The 22,371-nt window shown below is 42.9% G+C and overlaps 1 protein-coding gene across 1 annotated transcript; it reads right to left on the bottom strand.

The window, feature by feature from the left end:
* Nucleotides 1-3,940: 3,940 nt before the first annotated feature.
* cited1 (Cbp/p300-interacting transactivator, with Glu/Asp-rich carboxy-terminal domain, 1) lies at nt 3,941-9,188 on the bottom strand. Its single transcript, XM_038775931.1, has 2 exons — nt 8,711-9,188; nt 3,941-7,837 (listed from the first exon to the last, which is right to left on the bottom strand). The coding sequence occupies exons 1-2, from the start codon at nt 8,911-8,913 to the stop codon at nt 7,357-7,359; spliced, it is 684 nt and encodes a 227-aa protein (XP_038631859.1). The 5' UTR covers nt 8,914-9,188; the 3' UTR covers nt 3,941-7,356.
* Between the last annotated feature and the right edge of the window lie 13,183 nt (nt 9,189-22,371).

Below are 22,371 nucleotides of genomic sequence, written 5' to 3'. Positions count from 1 at the left end.
TATATGACAAATTGTATGTTTATTAAGTAACAGTGCTGGTAAAATAACTTTGGGATATTTTAAACAGTTCTACAACATTTCACTCAGAATAAGACAAAGTGCCATAGTTTTAGGTCATCTCGATTTTTTTCAGTGTGTACATTTGCCATCGGTCGAACAGCAAATAACCCCGTGAAAAGGTCTAAGTTGACAGCATTATATTGTATAAAATGTTCCACCTTTGATGTGGTCATTACAAGTTTATTTTGTGCTATAAACAAGTCTTAAAAATTTGCAGAATTTTCTTCAAACTTTCGAAACTGTGGTGCAAGATATTAAGGTATTTTTCTCACTTTATCCCTGCTTTAAATATCTGCAGAACAACAGAGGCAGGGAAAAGGGTAGGAGTCATGTGTGTAGTTGTTTAAAGTCCAAACTAGTGTGAATTAAACATTAAAGTAAAAGCAAAATGCGGAAGATCCTGGCAATCTGAAATAAAAACTGAAAATGCTAGAAATACTCAGCAGATCAGGTAGCTTCTGGAGGGAGAGAGAAACTGTGACCTTTCGTTAGAACTGTTCTGAAGGGTTACAATGACCTGAAACATTGGGCAGAATAATACAGGGGTGTGGATGGCACCCCTACCCCCTCCAGAAACCACGTGGTCAGACAACGCCTCAACCAACTCCACAGCAATGAAGCACTGCGGGGCTCATTAATGAGAGGTCAGTGGGACCCTCACTGGGCAGAGGTCCTGCCCTCTGGAGCTGCCAGCCAATCGGGATTGGCCAGCAGCTCCATCAGTCTGGGCAGCACCAGGAGGATGCCACTGGCAGCTGCCAGGGTGCAGCTGAAGTGAGGAGCCTGAGGCACAGGATCCACGGAGCAGGTAAATCTGGGACCTTGAGCCAAGAGGGTTTGGAAGTGTTTGGGGTGATGGTGGGGAAGAGGGTGGGAAGAAAAGGGGGCTTCAGTCCAAGAGGCAAAAGGCAGCCTCGGATAAGCAACCCCTAACCACCTTCCAACCCACCCTTTAACCATTTGAGGTTAAAAAAATTAAAAATCGGCCTTTCCATACCTGCCCATGGCAAACATGTTATGGCCTGGGCAGCATATTATTCGGGCCGATAGACTTGATAAGAAGTCTAATTGGCCCTTGATCCATAATTTTAATATGGCATTTGGCTGTCAATTTCAGTTCCCACCCCTTCCCCACCCTGTATTATAGGGGTGAGCTCAGGGGTAGGGGGTGGGATGGGTGCACACCCCATTTTATGTGTCCCCCTTGGGGGGAACACGCCTACTGGGGGCACATAAAAGTCAGCTCCTGAACTCTTTTTCTCTCCGCAGATGATACATAGAATTTACAGTGCAGAAGGAGGTCATTCGGCCCATCGAGTCTGCACCGGCTCCTGGAAAGAGCACCCTACCCAAGGTTAACACCTCCACCCTATCCCCATAACCCAGTAGCCCCACCCTAAGGGCAATTTTGGACACTAAGGGCAATTTATCATGGCCAATCCACCTAACCTGCACATCTTGGGAGGAAACCGGAGCACCCAGAGGAAACCCACGCACACACGGGGAGGATGTGGAGGATGTGCAGACTCCGCACAGACAGTGACCCAAGCCGGAATCGAACCTGGGACCCTGGAGCTGTGAAGCGATTGTGCTATCCACAATGCTACCTGCCTGACCTGCTGAGTACTTCCAGTATTTTCTACTTTTAGTATTAAAAACTGGGAATGATAAGAGAAACTTCATATATTAATTCAAGAGAAACTGCTCTTAAGCCCCCTGTTAGGGAAGAGGTTATCTCCATCACAATGATATTATGCTCAAGTGACTGATTGACATTTGCTGAATCTCCAGATTGACTCATCACATCTGTGTTCTTCGGAATATTTCTAGAAAACTGTTTCCCATTAATGTGTTGTTTGCAATTAATTAATTGTAAGATTTATAGAATAAAATTATAGAAAAATGGTTACAACACAGGACATTAAGACCAGTAAGCTATGCCAGTTATTTGAAACAGCCTAGTATCACTCCCCAGAGCCCTGCAATTTATTTTCTCCTTCAGGTACTTATTCCAAATCCCTTTTGAAAGCCATGACTGAGTCTGCCTCTACCGCCCTTACAGGATTTCCAGATCGTAACCACCAGCTTTTTTTACATTTCCAGTGCTCATCTCTCCACCTGGAGGTAACATTGAATTTATTCATTCAATTACCCAGCTTTATTGCTCAAATTATTTTATAAGATTTCCTTCTCTTTATCCTTGCTTTCCCATTGACCTTGACAATTATATTTTCTGTTTTTTCTCTTCACTGGTGACACTCCCAACTCCATTTCAACAAGAGAGCTGACAAGCAGCCTTAAGCTTAAAAGGAGATTAACAAGCTTAAGGGGAGATGATGGTGCAGTGGTAATGTCACTGACCTAGTTATACAGCAGTCCAGACTAATGCTTTGGAGACATAGGTTCAGAACCTACAACAGCAGCTGGTAGAATCTGAATTCAATTACTAAGTCTGAATTTAAAGCTAGTCTCAGTAATGGTGACCATGGCAACCATCTGCAATTGTTGTAAAAATCCATCTGGTTCACTAACATCTTTACCTAGTTGGGCCTACATGTGACTCCAGAAACACGGTTGACTCTTAGCTGTCCTTTGAAATTGCCTCGCATGCCACTCAGTGCCTGGACAATTAGGGATGGGCAACAAATTCTGGCTTTGATAGAGGCACCTGCATCACACAAAATAATTTTTTAGACGTCCCTCTTTTACAATGATGATAATCATGGGGATTTTAATCAACTTATAGATTGGCAAAGGTAGCCTAGATGAGGAGTTCACAGAATGTTTTTGAGATAGTTTCTTAGAACAGCACATTCTGGAGCCAACCAGAGGGCAGCTGGTATCGTGCAATGAGATAGGATTAATTGATAACCTCATAGTGAAGGCACCCCGAGGTAGCAGTGATCATAATATGATTTTATTTCACATTCAGTTTGAGAGAGGGGAGTACGTCCAAGACTAGTATTTTAAACTTAAATAAGGGCAATTATGAGGGCATGAAAGCAAAACTAGCTGAAGTAAAGTGGCAAATGTGCTTAAGGGATTGATCAATAGAGCGCCAGTGGCAGACATTTAAAGGGCTATAGAGGCATTCCAATGAGAAAGAAAAATTCCAAAGGGAGGGCCCATCATCTGTGGTAACTAAAAAAGTTAAAGACAGTATTAAACATAAAGAAAAAGCATATAGTTGTACAAGGACGGGTCAGAAGATTGGAAGGAATACGAAGAACATCAAACAATGACAACAAGATTGATAAGGAGAAAAAAACTAAAGTGCAAGAAGAATCTAGCCAGTAATATAAAGCTGGACAGTAAGAGTTTCTATAGGTATTTAAATAAGAAGAGTTAACAAAGTGAGCATTGGTCCTCTAGAAAGTGTGTTTGGGAAATAGGGCTATTGCAGATGAATTAAACTGGTATTTTGCATTGCTCTTCACTATACAGGACACCAGTAACATCCCAGAAATATCTGTAAGTCAGGAAATGGAAGGGAGCGATGAACTCAGGAAAAATTCAAACACCAGGGAAGTGGTATTGAGAGCATTGTTGGGTCTGTGGGCTGTCAAATGCCCGGGTCTGGATGCACTTCATCCTAAGGTCCTGAAAGAAGTGGCTAATGAGATAGCTGATGCATTGGTTTAAATTTTTCAAAAATCCCTAGATTCGGGGAAGGTTCCATTAGATTGGAAGATAGGAAATGCAACTCCTTCATTCAAAAAGGAGGGGGTGGCATGTGGCGTAGTGGTTAGCACTGGGACTGCCGTGTTGAAGACCTGGGTTCGAATCCCGGCCCTGGGTCACTGTCCGTGTGGAGTTTGCACATGGGCGCGTGGGTTTCACCCCCACAACCCAAAGATGTGCAGGTTAGGTGGATGGGCCATGCTAAATTGTCCCTTAATTGGAAAAAAATAATTGGGTACTCTGAATTTTTTTTTCAAAGGAGACAGAAAGCAGATTGCTAGCTTAACATCTGTCACAGGTAAAATGTTGGAAACTATTATTAATTATATTATAGCAGTGTACTTGGAAAGATTCAAGGCAATCAGGCAGAGTCAACATGGTTTGGAGATAGGGAAATCGGTTTATCCAATTTATTGGAGTTCTTTGAAGGAGTCATGATGTGTGGATAAAGGGGAGCCAGTGAATGTACTGTACTTAGATTTCCAGAAGACATTTGATAAGATGCCTCCTCAAAGGTTATTGTAGAAAATATAAGCTCATGGTGCAGGGGTAATATATTGGCCAGAATTGAAGATTGGCTAGCTAACAGAAAACAGAGCTGGCACTTGGGTCTTTTTCTGGTTGGCAGGATGTGATAAGTGAAGTGCCACAAGGGTCACTGCCAGGCCTCAACTTTTTACAGTTTGTATAAATGATTTGGATGAAGGGACTGATGATATGGTTGCTAAATTTGCTGATGTTACAAAGATAGGTAGGAAGGTAAATAGTGAAGAGGATGTAAGGAGGCTACAAAGGGACATATATAGGGTGAATGGGCAAAGATCTGGCAAATAGAGAATAATGTGGGTAAATGTGAAATTGCCCATTTGATAGGAAGAATAAAAATAAGCTTTTATTTAAAAGTGAGAGATTGCAGAGCTCTGAGGTGCAGATGGATCTGGTTGTCCTAGTGCATGAAACACAAACGGCTTGTATACAAGTACTGCAAGTAATTAGGAAAGCTAATATAATGTCATAGTTTATTGTGGGGGAATTGATTACAAAAGTGGGGAGGTTGTGCTTCAGTAGTACAGAACATTGGTGAGATCGCATCTGGAGTATTGTCACAGTATTGATCACCTTATTTAAAGAAAGATGTAAAAGTGTTAGAAACAGTTCAGAGAAGGTTCACTGACTAATATCAGGAATGAATGAACATTTTACGAGGAAAGGTTGGAGTGGTTAGGTTTGTATCTACTAGAGTTTAGAAGAGTAAGAGGTGGCTTGATCAAAATATTTAAGATCCTGAGGGATGTTGACAGGGCAGATGTGGAGAGGATGTTTTCTCTTGTTGGAGAATCGAGAACAAGGGGTCAGTGTTTAAAAATAAGGGATCGCTCATAGAGGACAGAGACGAGGAGAGATTTTTTTTTTCCAAGAGAGTCTGTAACACTTCCTCAAAAGTCAGTGGAAGCAGAGTCTTTGAAAACTTTTAAGACACAGTTAGATAGATTCTTGATTAACAAAGGGGTGATAGGTTATAGGCAAGAATGTGGGATTGAGGTTACAATCAGATTAGCCATTATCTTTTTGAATGGTGGAGCAGGCTCAAGGGGCAGAGTGGCTTATTCCGGCTCCTAATTCGTGTGTACACAGGGTGCTCCATAACCAGCTCGTGAGTGGGGTGTGAGGACTGATTGGCTGATTTTGACTTCTCCTCCCTGAGGAAAGCATCGAACAATCCCAGGCCTTCTCTCCAATGACTAATTGAGTAATAAACTTCACTGAGCATTGAATTGCAATGCAGATCCACGCCCTACCTCCATGTTACTTGGATTGTTTTATTATCTCATGGAAAAGGGGCGGCACGGTGGCTCAGTGGTTAGCACTGCTGCCTCACGGCACCGAGGACCTGGGTCCGATCCCAGCCCCTGGTCACTGCACGTGGAGTTTGCACATCCTCCCCGTGTCTGCGTGGGTCTCACCCCCATAACCCAAAAGGATATCCATGGTGGTTGAATTGGCCATGCTTAATTGTAAAAAAAAAGAATTGGGAACTCTAAATTTATTTATTTTTTTAATTACCCCGTGGAACCTAAATGTCCAATAGGGTGGATCTAACACCTTCTCCCATTGGCACTTGGTATATCATACCAGCTCAGGAATGGGGAAAGGAGCCAGGTAACTTCTCAGGATTCTGCCAGTATCATTTTGAAACTGACCACAAGGGGCACAAGCATTGTCCACAGTGAATTACAGACATTCTGAATTTCACTCCTTTTTGGGGAGAAGTGTCTCTATGTGCCTCCCCTTACTGACTGCGAACATAGCAGCATCAGTACTCCCATTGTTATACATGCCAGATATATCATATACAGCATATATCTGACCTATATAAATGCCACAACTCTGAAATGAACTGGACTCACTTCGGCCATCGGTATGAGACACAAACCATAGAAAATGGGGAGGAAACTTGAATGCTCGACAGTGTAAATGTCATGGGATATGGCCACTGTTGCCCATCTAATTTCTCCCTGAAAAACAAACTTTCTGAATTTCACCCTGATCAGCAAACGTTCTGCCATACTTGGTAATTTGCTATCTACTTTTTTTGTGTTTCTTCTTTTTAAATTAATTTAGCGTGACAAATCCACCTATCCTGCACATTTTTGGGTTGTGGGGGTGAAACCCATGCAGTCACGGGAGAATGTGCAAACTCCACACCGACACTGACTCGAGGCCAACCCCGGGTCCTTGGCACCGTGAGGCAGCAGTGGTAACCATGCCTTTTTGTGTTTCTTTAACCAGTTCTTACACAACTGATAAGGTGAGGAGGGCAAGGCAATTGACTGGACCCAGAAATAGCCTGAAGGAGAGGCGTGAATCCATTTCTCCCTCTCAGTTAGGACATGGTAGTGTAGAGCTTCTCTCACAATCCAAAAGGAACTACATCAAGTTTATGTCAATATCGGTGTTCATCTTCAATAAAACAGTTGATGTTTGGCAGTGTGGACTGGTGAGACAAGGTCCTTATGCCATCACCCATTCCAATCCGGTTTAAACACGGCATCTTCAGAAGTCCAACACAGCCCTCTGCCATTTTTGTCCACAAGAGGTTTAGTATGTTCCCCTCAGCTCAGTGTCTTAAAAAAAACAGCTGCCTTCAAAATGAAGAGTTGGAATGAGGCTGGTGGAACATTTAAGGGAACGTATACGACGAATTATCTTCAACTCCCAGGTGAGAAAAAAAAACCAGCAAGAACTTTTTGTGTAAGGCACTTCAAACAAGATCATCCATCCTTTTGCTTTTCTCATAAATTAGGATTTCGAAGTGCCTGCTCGGTTTGTGTCAAAACCCATCTCACTGGTGTCCTGCGAGGGAATCTCCTTCATCCACACTGTGGCTGGGCCAGTGAGGAAACCTTCCCTTGACAAATGAAAATCACGTTGGATAAGGACATAACACTTGGCAAACAACAAGCCAGTTCGCTATCCAAGTATACAGTAATGGTGCAGGTTGTAAATAGAGAACCGAATGCATTCTCAGCTCAGCTCAGTTCTGTTTCAATCAATCCATACTTATATATATATATATATATTTATAAGTAGCAATCTGGCCAGGCTGGCTCGCTGTCAGCAGGTCACCACGTTGCCCGGAGTTGCATCCGAGGTGAAATCGAACTCGTTGTGCCCCAGCCAGAGTTCGGGCAGCTCGTCCACTCGGTCCAAGCCCAGATCCAGCACCAGGGTCATGAGCACGTCCTCGTCGATGAGGTCGGTGTCGATGATCCCCGGTGAGGCTGGGGGCTGAGGAGCAGCTGGTGCCTGGCTATCGCCGGGGGCTGGAGCAGGCTGCAGCGCCGAGCTGTGGTACTGGCTGTTGAGTTTCTGCAGCTGGAAGCTGGCCAGCAGCTGCGGGCTGTGCAGGCTGAACTGCTGTTGCTGGGCCCCGCACGAAGAGGTCATCAGCCCCGAGGTGAACTGCCCAGTGCTGCCGCTGGGGACCCTGCTGCGAGTGACCGTCTCTCCATAGTGCAGCATGGTGACCGCTTCCCGTTCCTTCAGTCCCGGGCACACCACAGAACTCATCGACCCACTGAGATCAGCCAAGAACCTGTGGGAGAGGGGAAAACAACTGTTAATTAACATTAAAACCAGAACACTGTGATTTTGGGGGAGTGGGTCAGCAGGTCCGGAGGGAGAGAAACAGGTTTCCAGTCCGATAAGGCGACTTTAAATTAGCAACATTCCAGGAGAGAGTCTCAAAAACAAACACTGCACTTTCAGTAAAGAGCAGATACCAGAAACGTGTTCCCCTGGGACCTTTTAAATGTCTCTAATCGCTGTGCTGCAACATGTTACCATTCGGAATTAGTACCAGTGTGTTTCACTCTGCTTTTGCCAGGCCTTCTACAGACTGACACCCTTAAATGCATCTTGAAGGTCGATTTTTAATTGATCACGTTTCAGGGCAAAAAAAAAGAATAAGATTGCTGTTGTTGGTCTTGCTCTCAGTAGCGAAGTGGGACCTGATTGGCCGTCAGCTAACAGTTGGATCCAAGTGAGGTTGTGGAGACATTTTCAAAGGTGCAGTTCATGTGAAAGTGACATCTCCAGGCTATGCAGACAGAATGCTGTCACTGAAATCTAATTCAAGTGTAACTCGTGTAGACAACCGAACCTAATCTAACTGAAGGAATGCTGAAAAGACCAGCCTAACCTCTTCATTCACGAGAAAAGTGCAGGATCAGTGAAGGTGGCTGGCCCTCGCCCTCTTCAATAATTTAACCAATTATTGGATCGCCCCATGCTTCTGGGAATGTCAACCGTGTATCGCTTTTAAGTATTTTTATTTTTAATTTAACTTTAAGTCTGTCCCCTGATTTTACTTCCCTGGCTTAATTTAAAATAGATTTCTGGGGTTACAGTCTCAATGTCATTTTATAAACGTCCATTATCCCAACCCCCCACCCCCACCTCACCTCACCTCCTCCCTCCACACACGGTCTTCACGGCAATATGGATCAATTTACTGGGTTCTTCCAGAACACTCGTGCACTTCCTGCAAAATTCCCCCAAATCCGATGTGATCAGATGAAAGTTGCTCAGGTAATCAATTGCCCGAACCAGAGTTTGTAACCCCCAGTAATGACAACCAGTTCCGCGAGACTCCTGGGGATTATATATCATGTGATCCAGAGGAATTACAAGTGCTAAATGCCTTTAACCCATCAAAGACATCTGCCACACTGACTTTCAGATGGTCTGCTAAATTCGCAACAAATAATGGGAAACCAATCAAAGTTTGGTGGCTATTTCAAAACATTTTCATTCTGCGGTGACATTTTAATTTTAATTTTCATCTTCGTTTCACACTATTTCCGCTTTCCAGAATTCAGACTTCTTCCACGAAGCCCCCGGCTGCTGTGGCAGGGGCAGAGTGTTTTTCTTATATTCTCTTTTAACATCGCCTGCTATTCTCATCACTTGGGACCATTTTTGTGTTTCGATTCTCCCCGTTAATCTGCTCTAACATTCTGCTATAACAGCACTCCCCAGCTTGCCTCCCGTTCCAAGCACCTTGCTAGTGTTTTACTGAACACTCACTTCAAAGTTTAAAAAACACATATAACAAGCATTTAAAATCTTCTAATAAGCCCTAAATGGGCAATATTTTTGTAATATCGATATGACGGACCTTGTCGACCGTGTTAAATTGCAGGAGAAACATATTGCAAGGATTAAAGGTGTAGACATTTATCTAGATACATATATATGTTTTATTTTGTGGTTGACCCAGACTGGCCACGTTGTGTTTCAAACCCGGGACTAATCTCACGAGGTATATTTCCAACCAGCAAGCATGTCGATGGAAGCTACTTTTGCAGCGGAGAAGCTCGCCACTGCTAAACGGCCAAGCCGACAGCTCCTTAAAGTTGAACACTCGCTACTGAACGGTTAGCTCGATAATCTAGTCTGCACTTCATTCAAATGATTGCGAATATGTGCTGAGCATGAAACAAAGGGGGGGGGGGGGGTTCAGTCGTACCTTCTGCAAGGTTGGTTGCCCCAGACACTCTGTCGATCCGATTTAGGGTGCAGACATAACAACCACTCCCACGACGTGACCTCCAAATGCCCACTTTCTGTGCAATGAGATCCTGTCCCCTGCCGGATTGGTGCTGGAGCTCCCGCTGATCCGACCTGGAGAAATCCCCCTCGGAAGTGAGGGCTCAGCACCGAGTGGGTTGAACAGATTGAGTTCTGAGTCGGATCCGGAGTTGTTGGTCCCACCGTTCAGTTTGACGAGCTGGATCACTTGCAGCGACAGGCGTGCAGACTTTCTCCTGGGCAATGACCTGACTCGAGTTGCCAGGGGCTGGGGAGACCCGTTCCCAAAGAATATCTCAACCTGAATGATCTGCGCTTGATCCAATTCTCTCTGCCCAGCAAATCTATGCACCGCTCCCTCTGTGAATCCCCACTTGCAATGAAAGAGGTTTTCTCTGGTCTCTCAACGTTATTCTGACCTAGCCCCCCATCAGCATTCACTGGCACAACGTGCAAATGTAACCGAGTGGGACGAATGCAAAACCTGGCCTGGATCATCCTGTTTGTTGATGTGCAGCTTTTCCAGGGATTCCTCCAATCAAAGCAGTCACTGAAAGGGGGAGGGGAGGGGGTATCAATTCATGGGAATATCGGCTTTGAAAGAACTAAGCCAAATGTGCTTTTATTGATTCAAGGTGCATGCTAAGTAGTTCTGGTCTCAAAAGCTGAATGGGAACATAGGATCAGGAGTACACCGGGTGGCTCCTGCAGCTTGTCCCGCCGTTGTATCTAATCACTTGATTTTCTGAGTGACCAATGCCTCTCAGTCCGAGTCCGAGTATATTAGCTGGTGGAGCATTCACAATAATAATAGCCTTTATTATTGTCACAAGTCGGCTTACATTAACACTGCAATGAGGTTACTGTGAAAAGCCCCTAGTCGCCACACTCCGGCTCCTGTTCAGGTTCACAGAGGGAGAATTCAGAATGTCCAATTCAGTTAACAAGCCCGTCTTTCGGGACTTGTGGGAGAAAACCAGAGCACCCGGAGGAAACCCACGCAGACACTGGGAGAATGTGCAGGCTCCGCACAGAGAGTGACCCAAGCCGGGAATCGAACCTGGGTCCCTGGTGCTGTTAAGCAACAGTGATAACCACTGTGCTACAATGCCACCATCCTCTGAGGTACAGAGTTCCAAACGTTGACATCCCTCTGAGTGATGGGGTTTCTCCTCAACTTACTCCTGAATGATAGGCCTCTTTTCCTGAGATCTTGCAGTCGAGGGAAACAACCTCTAACTATCTACCCAGTCAAATTCCTTCTGAATCTATTGTGTGTCGAGGCACTCAAAAGGGAAATTGATGTTTGAACAGAAAAAATGAAGGGGGAAAAGGCAGGGGAATGGCACTAAGTCATGATGCTCGTTTGGAGAGCCTGTGCAGACACAATGGACTGAATGGCCTCCTTCTGCACCATATCAATTTTGTGATTCTAAGGGTAGCACGGTGGCACAGTGGGTTAGCACTGCTGCCTCACGGCACTGAGGTCCCAGGTTCGATCCCGGCTCTGGGTCACTGTCCGTGTGGAGTTTGCACATTCTCCCCGTGTTTGCATGGGTTTCGCCCCCACAACCCAAAGATGTGTAGGCTAGGTGGATTGGCCACACTAAATTGCCCTTTAATTGGAAAAAATTAATTGGGTACTTTAAATTTATAATTAAAAAAATTGTGATTCTGTCATATGTTTCAGTGAGATTGCCTCTCAGTCTTCTACTCTCCAGAGAGTAGAGACCCAATTTACTCCATCTCTCGTCATAGGACAACCCATCCCAGCCAATCTAGAAAACTTTCACTGTTGCACCTCCAATGCAAATATATCCTTCCATAAATATGGAAAATAAAAATCTCATTCAGTACTCCAGGTCTCACTAATATATTGTAACAAGACTTCCTTATTCTTGTATTATAACTCCTTTGCAATAAAGACCAACATGCCATTTGCCTTCCAAACTGTTTTGCAGTACCTATATCCTTGTACATGTTCACCCAAGTCTGACTGAACACCAGCATTACGGTGGTTAGCATTGTTGCTTCACAGCACCAGGGTCCCAGGTTCGATTCCCGGCTTGGGTCACTGTCTGTGCGGAGTCTGCACGTTCTCCCTCTGTCTGCGTGGGTTTCCTCCGGATGTTCCAGTTTCCTTCCACAAGTCCTGAAAGACGTGCTGTTACATAATCTGGACATTCTGAATTCTCCCTCTGTGTACCCAGGCACCAGAATGTGGCAACTAGGAGCTCTTCACAGTAACTTGATTGCAATGTTAATGTAAAACTACTTGTAACAATAAGGACTATTATTATTAAAAATCTCACCCTTCTTGGAAACAATTCTGCTTTTTTACTTATTATGAAAGTAAATAGCCTCAGACATCCCCACTTTACACTACAGAGCTCTGAATGAAGACGTCAACACAGACTCGAAACACTAACTGTTTTCTCTCTCCACAGATGCTGCCAGACCTGCTGAGTTTTCCTAGCATTTTCTGATTTTGTCTCAGATTTCCAGCATCTGCAGTATTTTGCTTTTAGCTTTGAGTCTTGGTGGAGAGGGTGTTAGGCAGCAGGAGGGTGGGGGTGTTGGTGGAGAGGCGGGACGGGGAGGGAGCACCCAGAGGAACAGACCTTTGGTGGGGGGATGTTGAAAGAAGGCCATTGATTTATTTGTTTTTAAATTTAGAGTACCCAATTCATTTTTTCCAATTAAGGGGCAATTTAGCGTGGCCAATCCACCTAGCCTGCACATCTTTGGGTTGTGGGGTAAAGGAGGCCATTGATGGACATGCCCCTCCAAACCCAAGGCGTGGTAGAGTCACTGTTCAGACTTCTCCCCGATTGTAAAGAGCAGCAGGCCCAGCAGTAGCATTTACATATGACCAGGCTGAACACCATAGGCTTTGTCTACATTAAGAAACCATTGGGAAATAAATGGGAATTGTGTTTTTTCTCAGCTGACGATGCAACACAGTGCCTTTATCCATTGTGATCAAGGGAAGTATGTGTCTGGTCACCACAAGTATAGACAATTATTTTGAAGTACGGTATTAACAAAATTTGTCATGAGAATTGGACTTTTGCTATTCATGTTTTTAGTCTTCCTGATCCCATGACATCTATAGTAAGAGCCTCAGGCCAATCTGAGTATCAGACAGAAAGGGGAAAATCAGGTGAAAATACAGGGGAGATTCTTAATTAAAAATGGGGAATTTTTTTGGACTTAGAAATCAATATTGATATTTCTTATAATCCTGAACTTGGACACGTTAGGAAATACCAAAGAGGCCCACCCACATTTGTCTTGTACAATCCCTTTTGCCTTTACCTTGAACTATATATATTTTTTATTTCACTGTCTGCTTTCGTCCAGAACACTTCCTCCTGTTTTTGCCAGATTGGATTCAGAAGAATGAGTTGGGCATGGGTTGGTCGAGCATGGCACCACGGTTATGCATTTCACGGCTTGAGTCGGCACATAGGAGATTAATACATTTGAGGCAAAGGGGCGTGGAATAAGTGAGGAACAAGGAGGAGACAAGGATGGACGTGAGTGAGCGTGTGCGAGTGCGAGTGCAAAAAGGAGAGAATGAGCAGAAAGAAAATGCATTTTATTGGCCAGTAAAGCCAAAATCACTATTCTGATGAAGTCATTGAGCTGAATCGTTTCTTCTGTTTCTTTTTCTATAGATGATCTGCTGAGTGTTTTCGGCATTTTCTATTTTTATTCCAGTATTTAGAGTATTCTGCTTTAGTTTGCGTAATGCTCCTTTTGGGACCCTACAGGGCTTAGCGTACGAAACATCATAAACGGAGTTATTCACTGTGAAGCAGTTAAAGACTGCGACCAGTCCATGTTAAATGCCACACTAATTCCTCCACGTTTTGCAACCATCCATTTCCATTCATCGGAAAGGGCAGATGTTCAGGTTTTTTGCACAAAAGTAGCTGCCTAATCGGCACTTCAATAACACTATACCTCAGTATTCAGGGCAATTTGAAGACCACCCGTTAAACATACTTACTTTTCAATGCCATCCTATCCAGTGCTTTGCATTTCAAACTGCTTTCCCTTCCAATGGGAGCGTTGCAGCTCCACCATTTCCACAAGAGCGGCACAGATTAGATCATCTGCTGTTGTGCGTTACATTGTTTTCAACAGCGTGACTATAGATCTGCCTTTGGTTATCTCAACTTGTATTTGCCACATTCACATCTACCCATCTATCGCTCACAGTGTGCCTGCTGATCAACACCCCACATTTCTAACACTCAAACAGGGCAAATATCAGAGTATGAGGAAGATATAGTTCGAGACTGAGGCAGCAGTGACAAAGTGATCTCACAGTAATTTCAACTGATTTCCTCTGCCTTTGAAATATTCATTAATATAACATGACTTGGAGTGTTCATTCTTTTAAAATGTTCATCTTACACGTGTAAATCAGAACTGACACCAGTGCCACTAAAGAATTTAACCTCCCCCCCCCCCCCCCCCCCCCCCGACTTTAGCACGCTGATTTGTCCTCAGGAGTGGAATCTTCTGGCTTAAGAGCATCCGATCTGTTGATGTCTCTGTTTGGACTGCCTGCAGAAATTCCTGTATTTCGTCTGGATTCTTGAAGCATTCCAGGGTTGCTTCAATCTGATCCCTCAGTGAATCCAAGGCCTGGGGGGGGGGGGGGGGGGGAGTGCAGATTCATCAGTCACTTCTGCAGAATAGGATCTTTTTAGCCCAGCTGTTCAGATTCATCTGTGGCGTTTTGTTTCAATGTTATCTGTGTCTGGACGATTGCCAGTGAGATAGTGGGTAGCTATTTAAACAAGATGTGTTTTTTTTTACAAGGCCAGAACACCCAGGAGCGCCCATTTGAATAGGATACTACTTATTCAAACTGTCTACTATAAACCTTTCAGACCACCTTTACTGCTCTCCAAATGGGAGGCGATAATTGAACCACTCAAAGCATTGGCGGTAGATATTCACATCCAGTATAGTTTTGTTTTGCTTCCGCCGGTGTCAGCCTGTGGAGTTACCAGGCAATATGGTTATCAAGGAAACTGTGCTGAGTTAGCACAGTCTACTATTAAAACCGTAGGGGCCTTTTTTTAAAAAATGGATAATTTTTTCGTCTCTTCCTACCCCGCCCACATCGAGAAGGAAAGTCAGCATACCTTTTAGCAAAAAAAAAGCACAACCGGAAATGACTTGTAAGAAACCTGGCCAGTCAGCATTGAGTATCGTTAAAATTTAAATCTGTTCAAGGCTGAGATAGACAGATTTTTAATCAGTTAGGGAATCAAGGGTTATGGGGATAAGGCCGGAAAGCGGAGTTGAGGATTATCACATTAGATCAGTCATGATCTCATTGAATGGCGGAGCAGATTTGATGGGCCAAATGGCCAACTTCTACTCCCAGGTCTCATAGTCTGATGGTCTTAAACTGCCCAGCTGTTGACAACACTTCCACCTGTACTAGAGCTGTGAGCAGTCATATTGATGGCTTTCTGGAACAATGGGGCCAGTCAGAAAGCAGGCAAAAAGTAATTTCTGTCTTCAGGTGCTTTTAACACAAAGACACAGCAAAAGTATAATTACAATTATATTCATGAAAAGGGATGGTCAAGATCAATAGGAACTCCTTGAAAACTGATGTTATATTGTCAACAAATGTAAGGAAATGGCATACATGTTTGAACAATTACTTTCTGTTTTGCATTTAGAGGGAGAGGTCAGCATGCTGGATCTCCCAAGGAAACTAATATTGTGTCAAGGTCAGTGGCACCAAATGTATATAATAATGGGACTAAAGAACGGTAACTCCCAGGAGGAGATTTAAAAAAAAAAATTTAGAATACCCAATAATGTTTTCCAATTAAGGGGCAATTTAGCGTGGCCAATCCACCTAACCTGCACATCTTAGGGTTGTGGGGGTGAAACCACGCAAACACGGGGAGTATGTGTAAACTCCACATAGACAGTTACCTGTGGCCAGGATTGAACCTGGGTCCTCAGCATCGTAGGCAGCAGTGCAAACCACTGTGCCGCCCCCAGGAGCAGATTGTAAAGGAAATAGCTGAGAACATTTCAGATTGCCCTAGCTATAATCTAACAAAGTTCTCTCGAGTTTTTTCCTTTAGATTGGAAAATTACACATGTTGCTGTGCTATTTAAGGTGAAAGAGGGAAAACAGGGAATTATAGACCAATTAGTCTAACATCGTTGGGGGGGAAATTACTAAATGTTCCAATTAATGATAGGGCAACTAAACACCTTGAAAAATTTCAGCTGATCAGAGAGAGCCAGCATGGATTTGTAAAGGGTATGTCATGCCTGACAAAGCTGATTGAGATTGATGAAGAGATTTTGAAGAAGTGGTCAGGGGAATGTCAATGGATGCTATGTGTATAGAGTTACATAAAACATTCGATATAGTACTTGATAAGAGGCTCTCAACTAAAGTTGAGCAAGTTTTATAATTGTCAGGATGTAATCTATGGTGTCTCATAGGAACTTATGTTGGGGCTCAACTATTCACCAAATTTATTTACAACTGTTTAAAATTGGGATGGAAAGCCACATATGCAAATTTGCTGACATAAAGATAGGCAACATTGCAAGCAATGTAAATTAAAGCATAAAATTGTAGAGGTATTGATAGATTACTTGAATGGTTAAAACTGTGGCCAATGGATTTTGATGGAGGCAAATGTGAGGTCATCCGCTTTGAACCTAAAAAAGACTGAACACGGTACTTTTGAACTGGTGGAAAGGTGGAATCCATGAGGGCCCAAAAAGGTTTGGAGGTCTAAATCCAAGATCATTAGATTATCATGAACAAGTATAAAAGATAATTTAAAAAGACTAATAGAATGCCAGCCTCTAATGACAAGGGTGAATGTATAAGGGGATGGAAGATGTTTTCCAGTTATACAAAACCCTGGATTTGTATTCCAGGGCACTGGAAAGAAAATATTGGCTGAGGAAGGAGCGAAGTGTTGATTTACTAGAATGAACCTCCAAGGTTTAGGTTACAAGGAGAGATCACATAAACTAAGGTTCTACTGGCTAGAATTTTGAAGGTCAAGGTGTGATTTGCTTGAAGTATTCAAGATACTAAGGGGAACAAATAAAATAGAAGTAAAACTATTTCCACTGGCTGGGAATCTAAGACTAGGAGCATAGTCTAAAAATTAGGAGTGAAATGAGTAAACATTTCTACACACAAAGAATGTTAGAAGTTTGGAACTTTGTTCCATATACAGCAATTTTTGCTAGATGAATTGTTAATTTAAAATCTGAGCTTGATAGATTTTTGTTAACTGAAGATATTAAGGGATATGGGCAATGGCTGGTATATCAATTTTGGTCACAGATCAGCCATGGTCTCATTGAATGGTTGCAACAGGTTCAAGGGGATAAATGGTCTTCCTGTTCCTCTGCGTTTTAAAAGTTCTTTCAAAAATGGAGGTGACAGTGTCATGCCTGTGCAGGCATAAAGATATTGCAATTAAAAGATCAGTATTTCTCCTAAACTAGATCCCGATGAACTATTAAGATGGCCAAGAGGGTCTGGTGATGTTTCGCAATTTCACCAAAGGAACAGGTTTCCTGAAAGTTGCAAATTGAATTATAATGGGAGGAGGTCTCTCGCTTGAATATTCCTAAACAGTACTCTGTGGAATTGCACACCTGCTATTGTTGGAGCTTACTCCAGAACAGAGATAATAGATTCCCGGACTATATGATTCCAGACTTAACAAAGAAAAATAATTGAGACCAGTTGTCCACAAAGGAAGTGCAAAAGACCACCAATTATCTTTTTTTAGATATAAATTTAGTGTACCCAATTATTTGTTTTCCAAATAAGGAGCAATTTAGTGTGGCCAATCCACCTACCTTGCATATCTTTGGGTTGTAGGGGTGAAACCCACACAAACACAGGGAGAATGTGCAAACCCAGTGACCCAGAGTTGGGATTGAACCTGGGACCTCGGTGCCATGATACAGCACTGCTCATCACTATGCCACCGTGCTGCCCTTCCCAGTGATCTTATATTAATATCAATGACCTTACTCCATGTGACTGTAAATAAATTTGAAAAATTAATCTGCACCGATTGGTCTGGGTTACTTTGTAATTTTGGAGATTACATAATTTAGTGTGGCCAATCCACCTGCACATCTTTGCGGGAGAGCGGGGGGGGAGGTCGTGGGGGTGAAACCCACGCAGACACGAAGAGAACGTGCAAACTCCACACAGTGAACCAGGGCCGGTATTGAACCTGGGTCCTGAGTGCCATAGGCAGCAGTGCTAACCATTGGACCACCCCAAAATGATGCCTTCTTGAATGCCAGCAGTTCATTTGGTGTAGGTAATCTCATTTGAAGGAATTGCTGTTAGGCAAGGAATTCCAGCAACAATGAAGGAACAGTGACTAAGTTTCAAGTGAGGATGATGTATGGCTTAGAGGGGAATTTGCAGGGTGTAGCCTTCACATGAGCTTGCTGCCCAGTCCTCCTGGGTGGTAGAGGTCATGAGTTTTGAAGGTGCTATGTGAGTTGCTATTGTGTATCCTGCAAATCGTACACTGTTGCCACTGTGAGGCAGTGGTTGAGAGTGAATATTTGTGGCAGATGGGTGCTGATCTAGTGGGCTGTTTTTTCCCAGATGGTGCAGAGCTTCCTGAATATTACTGCAGTTACACTCAGCAAGTACATAGAACATACAGTGCAGAAGGAGGCCATTTGACCCATCGGGTCTGCACCGACCCACTTAAGCCCTCACTTCCACCTTATCCCCGTAACCCATTAACCCCTCCAAACATTTTTTTTTAGTCACTAAAGGCAATTTATCATGGTTTATCCACCTAACCTGCACATCCTTTGACTGGGAGGAAACCGGAGCACCTGGAGGAAACCCACACAGACACGGGGAGAACGTGCAGACTCTTCAGTGACCCAGCGGGGAATCAAACCTGGGACCCTGGCGCTGTGAAGCTACAGTTCTCAACATTGCCACTTGTGCTACCCAAAAGTATACAGTATTGCACCACAATCCTGACTTCTGCCTTATAGACGGTGGGGAGTTAGAGAGGAATTACTTGCGACAGGATTCCCTGCCCTTGACTTGCTCTAGTAATCACAGTATTGATACTGCTGATCCAGTTAAATTTCTGATCAATGGTAACCTGCAGGATGTTGATGGTGAGGTTTCAGCAATGTAATGACATTGAACGTCAAGAAGAGATGGTCTCATTCTCTATTGATGGAGATGACTATTACTTGGCACTTGTGCAAATGTTACTTGCACCAGGGCAGTTTAGTTCAGTTTCCCAGATGCAAAGCATGGCCAGCAGCTTGGGTTCAACTCCCGTACCAGTTGAGGTTATTCGTAAAGACCTTGCCTTCTCAACCTTGCCCCTCGCCTGAGGCTTGGTGATCCTCAGGCTAAATCACCACCAGTCAGCTCTCCCTCTCAAAAGGGAAAAGCAACCTATGGCCATTTTCAACGATGACCTGTAGTGAGATGATTAGCCTTCAACAATTACAACTATTTTATTTGTGTTGGAAGCTGCTAGATATACAAGACCGAGCTCAGCTTGAATGCTTCCCATGATTAAATAGCCTAATGACACTCAGGTTTAAACTTCCAAGTGCAGAAAAATAACCTTTAGAAGGGCAAGAATAACAATTCAATTTCACTGTAAAATATTAACCCACACAAGCAAAGCCAAAAAAATCAATTGACTTTTAAGGGCCCAACTAGACCATCTTTGACAGGTCAGCAAATTACTCTCTACATAATAGCAATACTGTATTGTGTTTGTTCTCAAGTAGTAAGTAGATCAGCACAATTTCAATCGTTATACATAATTCATCCACCTGGCAGGAGATGCTGGGGATGGAATTAATTCAGTAAAGCAGGAGACAGCCGAGGTGACAGCTGCTGACAGAACTAGTCCCATTTCAATACTTCACCAGTAGAGATAATTATTCACATCACTGCCTCCTTTTCTTTTACAAAGGGAAATTTCTTCAGATCCTTTCCCAAAGTAACTCTAATACAGAATATTGTCGCTTGATTACATTCTTTAGGCTTATGAAAGTCTGACAATCCCGTCTCTTTGTGCTTTATCAATTTTTGCAAAATGAGGCTCTTTTTCATTCAAAAACAGTGAATAAAATATTTGTATTAGTCATTAAATGCTAACTATGAATGGCAATGTGGTGGAAAGCAATGGTACAATTACCTAGTTAGTGAAATCACTGCATGGTAGGTTATGAGCCATAGGAAGCTACTAGGTTCAATTTGACTGAGTTTGTCATTCTTAATTGGTGCAATTTTGGGGTGCTAGAATTAGCCTTCGGATTCTAGTATCCCCAAATTCCCTAATTGATTTCTTGATGACTATCTTATTTTAATTACTTCTAGTTTTCCTCTTCCCTACAAATGAAAATGCACAAAATTCTTTCCTATTTTAAAAAGCTCTATTAGGTTATCTCTCAGCCATACTTTTTCAGTTGGAGCCCTGGAAGATCTGTTGTAAAGTGTGAATGTTTAATGAAGGCTAAATAGCAATGTATAAATACCTCCTCCCCACTCAATAAAATAGCTTACAAGCTCTCATTTTTGAGGGTCACGAACAAAGGATGATCATAGCAGCGAGGTTCCAGACAATTATTGGAGTGTCTAAGTGACAACGGGGGAGAGAATAGTTTAATAACCTGTTCCAATGAATCATACCTCATGTGAGGTGGCTCTTCAATGTAAACAATTATTCATTAGCAACAAATACACCCTCACATTAAAATACATAATTGCACCAATAGTTTCGAAAATAATGTTTTCCAAGAAGATACAAGTCTACACTATAATGGACGCATTGTACATAAACTTCTGATTGAAATCATGGTATCAATGAAGGAATGGATTGAGAGCAGGCGATGCACTCATTCATAAAAGGGCATACAAACAGCTGACCATTGCTGTCCACCCCTTAGGAACCATACTGATGCTTGAAATGAGAACCATACCTGTGGAACTCGCATGACATGGTAATATCTGCAATTTAAGTTCATATTCAACACAAACATTTTTATATAGCTTTTCAAATCTTCTGCTTTGGATGGTTCCTATTTTTATTTGGACTAAGCACATAATAATGTCAGCTACTAAATTCTGCAGTTATCAAAGCCCTTCTTTATAAAAGAGTCATCCCGCACCCTGGTCTCAGCAAATTTGGTGCTGCCTTCAACTTTGCAAAACCCATAAATTGGGATCCAATGCTATTAACAACAACTTCTCGTAACCGGACTCCCGCCGGGAAAGCAGATGGGTGTTTGGTTGCCTTTTGATTCCTTACCAATTTCCACCATATTGTGGATGAGTCCAAATAGAGTGTCTTAAGGCTGTTAAACTCCCCATGAATTACAATTGAGCCCAATTCCTACCTTTATGCAATGCTTGTACATACTTTATTGAACTACAATCAGGAAATAATGCTTTTTCCACTTTAACCAGACAGTGCCACAGCCAATTGTAGCATTCCTACTGTGTGCCCAATGACATTAGCCTATTAAGCACGAGTAGCTGAACTAAACTGACCCAAAATGCTCATTGTCAGACCTCTGGTCTATTGAGCTAGCTGATCTTAACTAGAGTATTGGATATTTGAGGTGTTTTTAATGATGTCAGTGCCATGGTAAGGACTGGAGAGAAATCAGCCAAGGTTCTTGCACTGGTCACTAGCCAGTTACACTCGGAAATTTACACATGTGTACATTGAACAGGATCCTAATGAACTGTGATGCTCTCCCATGATTCAACATCCTCCTATTAGCACAACATGAACAGAGTGATTTGGGTGGTGCAAAGAGTAACTGGAACCCATGAAAATAATAAGTCTGCAAGGGGACCAGGTGCCACATCTGTCACAAAGGCAAAGACGACAGAAATTAAAAGAAAAATCCATGGGTTGGTGGAAGTGCAGGGAGAGGAAGCAATAGCAAGAGGGGAATTATTGCCAATGGATAGGATGTATAGAGCACAGGAACAGTTGCAGAACGTATGACTAACATGAATTTAAGAAATTATTTTCGGGGGATGTTTGTCTCATTATCCTTGTTGGATGTTTTCTTAGATTTGCACCCCATTCACAATGCTAAAAAAGAATAATATACCCCTCAAGAGGGTAAGAAAGGTAATTTTGATCTCTGCCTTTAAAATGAAACCCTGTGCATCTTGCATAAATTTTCATAGTGCAATTAGTATCCCAGGCAAGAATAGCTTTCCTCATATTACTCATTGCCATGTGAAGAACTAGTATAATCTTTGGTCGTTAACAAATGTACAAGTTCCAAAAGACATTCAGTATTCAGAAAGGTTAATCTAGCTGTTTCTTTTCAGTGAACACTTACTTTAAATTTGTTCATGGAAATTAAAGGGGGTAAAGAAAAATGTCAAAACTAAGCCCAATCATGACGGTATTGGACAGGCCTCCAGAAAGACTGTTAAAAGGTGCACTATATTAAAGCGACTGGAAG

The sequence above is a fragment of the Scyliorhinus canicula genome, chromosome 17 (assembly GCF_902713615.1).
Source record: "Scyliorhinus canicula chromosome 17, sScyCan1.1, whole genome shotgun sequence".
Lineage (NCBI taxonomy): Eukaryota > Metazoa > Chordata > Chondrichthyes > Carcharhiniformes > Scyliorhinidae > Scyliorhinus > Scyliorhinus canicula.
Note: the sequence above shows the minus strand (reverse complement) of the source record. Positions and strands in the feature narration are given on the sequence as shown.